This window comes from Nicotiana tabacum, chromosome 24, assembly GCF_000715075.1.
Source record: "Nicotiana tabacum cultivar K326 chromosome 24, ASM71507v2, whole genome shotgun sequence".
NCBI classification, from domain to species: Eukaryota; Viridiplantae; Streptophyta; class Magnoliopsida; order Solanales; family Solanaceae; genus Nicotiana; species Nicotiana tabacum.
Genome location: NC_134103.1, coordinates 84,211,321 through 84,215,607, shown reverse-complemented (window position 1 = coordinate 84,215,607; position 4,287 = coordinate 84,211,321). Strand labels below are relative to the sequence as shown.

Here is a 4,287-nt window from a genome sequence, read left to right as displayed (position 1 = left end):
GCGACACAAAGCTCGCTTATGCGAGTCCGCACCTGTGACCAATCCCACCGCAGGTGCAATGACACCAGAACCAGCCCAGCATCAGCAATCCTCTAAGTCTAAAAAACGATCCGATGACAATCCGAATCACATCCGAGGCCCTTGGGACCCTGTACGAATATAACAACAAGTCCTAAAACATCATACGAACTTAGTCGAGCCTTCAAGTCACATCAACCAATGCGAAAAACACGAATTGCGTATCGATTCCAACCTAATGAACTTTAGAACTTCAAACTTCTACATCCGATGCCGAAACCTATCAAATCAAATCCGATTGACCTCAAATTTTGCACACTAGTCACAATTGACATTATAGACCTACTCCAACTTCCGGAATCAAAATTTGACCCCGATATCAAAAAGTCCACTCTCAGTCAAACTTTTCAAAAATCACCCAATTTTCCAACTTTCGCCAATTAATGCCGAAATGACCTACAGACCTCCAAATCAACAACTGGACACGCTCCTAAGACAAAAATCACCCTACGAAGCTATTGGGACCGCCGAAACTTCATTCCGGAGAAGTCTTCATACAAATTAAACTATGGTCAATTCCTACAACTTAAACTTCTATTTTAGGGACTATGTGTCCCATTTCACTCCGAAACCAAAAATCAAATATCCCCGCAAGTCACGTAACCACAGAATGAAATAGAGGGGGTAATAAATAGGGGGTTCAAGGCTAATTCTCTCAAAACAACCGGCCAGGTCGTTACAATCCCCGAGTATTTCCTTGCTAGCTTACCATCATCAATGCCAACTTTCGGGTTGGGACTCACCGCCGGAACAAAGTTGCGGTACCACATCCTAGCATGAGTTGGCACAGTTCAAATGCCATACTTGTAGCCTGGTACAACATCCGCATCAGGATCAATGCGCCCCTCTTCCTCCTCCACTGGGGCGGGGGAGGTGCCCTCCTACCTCCTTGACAGCTACTAGAGGCAGCTTCTGAGGTATCTGTGTTAGAACGTTTGCTAGGACGGCAAGACATTGTACCTGCACAAGACGAACAACATTAGCCACAACACTTAAAACAAAAAAGAAGACCAAACGGGGTAACTACCCCACACTTATGTAATTGGCATGTTCACAAGTACAATGTATATCGGGGACTCAGACTACCCCATTGAAAGCACACTACGAGTAATCAACAACCCACCCGATGACAAACATAACATTACAACAATATAACCACGGACTACACTAGTGTAAAAGACAAAATTAAGAAGCTAAACTAGTAATTATGAAAAGAAGCATAAGAAGTTAGTCTAATCCACTACTAACAAAATTAAGATACAATACAACACTATACAAGTACTTAGCATGAATCGGGCACCCCATTTAGCACCTAGCAACACATTAGTATGGGGTGGTCAACCAATTAGCACTCGGGGCTAACAAATTAAATTTACACACCATACAAACATGACCTCCCAACCCACACTTATCATCTAGCATCACATCCCACAAAGTACTTCCCTTCAAAATTTATAACACTACACAATTTTATGTCACTAAGGCATTTTAACAAACACATTGTGGGCATACCTTTCACCTTCTTATTTCAATTCAAAGAGGGTTAGCATCATCATACAACCACATCAAAAACACTACTCACCACAACCACAACATCACCACATCTTCACAATAGCACCAAGTGCACAAATGTTATACAAACTTCACTAATTTTCGGCCATTTGGGCACCCTCACCAAGTTTCAACACAAATTAATTCCAACACCATCAAAACACACCAAAAATCACCCATAAGCATAAGAACAATGAAAAACCCACAAGTTTATGCAAGAATTTCAGCCAAAATAGAAGAAAAATAGCTAAACGAGTAGCAAAAAAATAAAATACCTAGGGTTAGAAAACTTAAACTAAAGTTAACTAAAATTTACAATTAAATACTAAAAGAAGGAGAAGAAGAACTTACCTTGATTAGGGGTGAAGGCAGAGAGTTGGCGTGGAAGTAATTTGAAGAAAGAAGGAAAATGGGTGATTTGGGGGTGAGTTATAGAGGAAAGACTTGAGAGAGAGAGAGAGAGAGAGAGAGAGAGAGAGAGAGAGATATGAAGGAAGGGGGAGGAAAAACGGGTCTGTTTGTTTTTGCTTTCCAGATTTTTTTTTATTTTAAAAATATCAGCAGCGATTTTTGCATTGCCGCATCGCTAGGCGCGACGCCTCACGCGTTGCGGTAGTGGGGTTTTCCAGAGAGTCATTTCCTGATAGATTTTTCCCGTTTGGCCTAGCATGGCACCCCAAGCGGTGCCTCATGTAGCGCGGTAAGCTACTTTTCTCAGAGTCCCAAATTTTTTCACTTTTTAGCCTACGGGTCACACCCCAACTCTATTTTTTACTCATTTTGTGTTCGATTCATGCTCATACCTGTTCAAATAATTATCGAAACTCCTAAACTCTAATAATCCTAAACTACCATTATCTAACAAGTCTACAAAAGCAATAAAGAAAGTTAGAAGTAGTTCTGAGTTATAGTCGTTAGCTTGACTCCGCCACTTAGGCTCATTTGATCACGATGCTGGAGGATTGCTTGTGAAATCCTCCAACAAGGTACTGTTTCAACCTGTGCCCATTCACCTTAAAACTTTCATTCCCTTCTTCATCATGTATTTCAATGGTGCCGCCATACGGTGATACGTGTTTCACCACATATGGACATGTCCATCTTGATTTGAATTTTTCGGGGAACAACCTAAGTCTATTATTGTATAGTAAGACTTTGTCCCCTTCATGAAACTTCTTTGGCTTAATCAGACGTTCATTCCATCTATTTGTCTTCTACTTAAAGATTCGCACATTTTCATACGTGTCCTGTCTAAACTACTTCAATTTGTTCATCTGCGCCAACTTGTGTTCACTTGCAAGACTAAGATCAAGATTAAGCATCTTAATTGCCCAATAAGCTTTATGTTCTATCTCAACAAGTAGATGACACGATTTTTCATATACTAATTTGAATGGTGAAGTCCTTATGGTTGTTTTGAACGTAGTTTTGTGCGCCCATAGAGCTTCATCCAACTTTACAGACCAATCCTTACGAGAAGTACTAACCGTCTTTTCAAGAATTCATTTAACTTCACTGTTAGCCACTTTAACTTGCCCACTAGTTTGGGCATGGTACGAGGTTCCTATTTTGTGTGTGACCCCATACTTAGACAATAATATAGCGAACTGCTTGTTCACAAAGTGCAACCCATTGTCACTGATAATCACTCGAGGTGTCCCAAAGCGGGTAATGATGTTCTTCCGTAAGAACTCACACACCACCCGAGCATCATTGGTCCTAGTAGGGATTGCTTTGACCTATTTAGAGACGTAGTCAATGGCTACTAGGATATACTCATATGAATGAGACGATAGGAACGGGCCCATGAAATCAATTCCCCAAAAATAAAAAATTTCACATACCAGAATAAAGTTGAGAGGCATTTCATCTCGCTTGCTAATATTACCGGCCCTTTGACACTTGTCACATGCAGCAACATACACCCGTGCGTCTTTGTACAAAGTAGGACAAAGAAACCAGCTTCCATGACCTTTGCTGCGGTGCGATTTCCACCATAGTGTCCTCTAGTTGCTCCATCATAGCAGTGAGAAAGAATGCTTGCCATCTCTCCTTCAGGCACACACCTTCGAATCGCACCATCTGCACATAGTTTAAATAAGAAAGGGTCATTCCAAAAATAACTTTTTACCTCACCTATAAGCTTCTTCCTTTGATCACGAGAGAGGTCACGAGGCAACCATCCACTAGCCAAAAAGTATGCTACATCAGCATACCAAAGCGGCCTTTCGCAGACCGCATCAATGTAGAAAATCTGCTCATCAGGGAACTCTTCCCTTACATCAATTATTTCAAACGGAGGTCTCTCAAGTCGAGATAAATGATTGGTGACTTGATTTTCTGTTCCCTTCCTATCTTTGATCTCCAAGTCAAACTCTTGGAGCAACAACACCACCGTATCAGACGCGGCTTGGACTCCTTTTTACTCAACAGATATTTCAAGGCTGAGTGACCCGTGTGTACAATCACTTTGATCCCCACCAGGTATGATCTAAACTTGTCAAAAGCAAAGACCACAGCAAAGAACTCTTTCTCAGTATCGGCGTAGTTGACTTGAGAATCATTCAACATCCTGCTTGCATAGTAAATGGGCCTAAACATTTTATCTTTTCTTTGCCCCGGAACTGCCCCCACAACTATATCACTGGTATCACACAT

General features: G+C 41.3%; 1 protein-coding gene across 1 annotated transcript; it reads right to left on the bottom strand.

The window, feature by feature from the left end:
* Positions 1 to 912: 912 nt before the first annotated feature.
* On the bottom strand, positions 913 to 4,287 carry LOC142178273 (uncharacterized). The gene is made up of 7 exons (XM_075247603.1): positions 4,093 to 4,287; positions 3,766 to 3,883; positions 3,518 to 3,711; positions 2,924 to 3,119; positions 2,433 to 2,496; positions 1,661 to 1,682; positions 913 to 1,038 (listed from the first exon to the last, which is right to left on the bottom strand). Exons 1-7 carry the CDS (start codon positions 4,285 to 4,287, stop codon positions 913 to 915), a joined length of 915 nt encoding a protein of 304 aa, XP_075103704.1.

What these genes read in the sequence shown, in the direction of transcription:
- LOC142178273 (XM_075247603.1), bottom strand. Translation starts at nt 4,287, where the DNA reads ATGTGTGATACCAGTGATATAGTTGTGGGGGCAGTTCCGGGGCAAAGA. An exon ending in TGACAAGTGTCAAAGGGCCG is followed by an intron (nt 3,120 to 3,517) that starts GTAATATTAGCA and finishes ATTCTTGAAAAG; the next exon opens with ACGGTTAGTACTTCTCGTAA. An exon ending in GTGGTGATGTTGTGGTTGTG is followed by an intron (nt 1,039 to 1,660) that starts GTGAGTAGTGTT and finishes CGTCTTGTGCAG; the next exon opens with GTACAATGTCTTGCCGTCCT.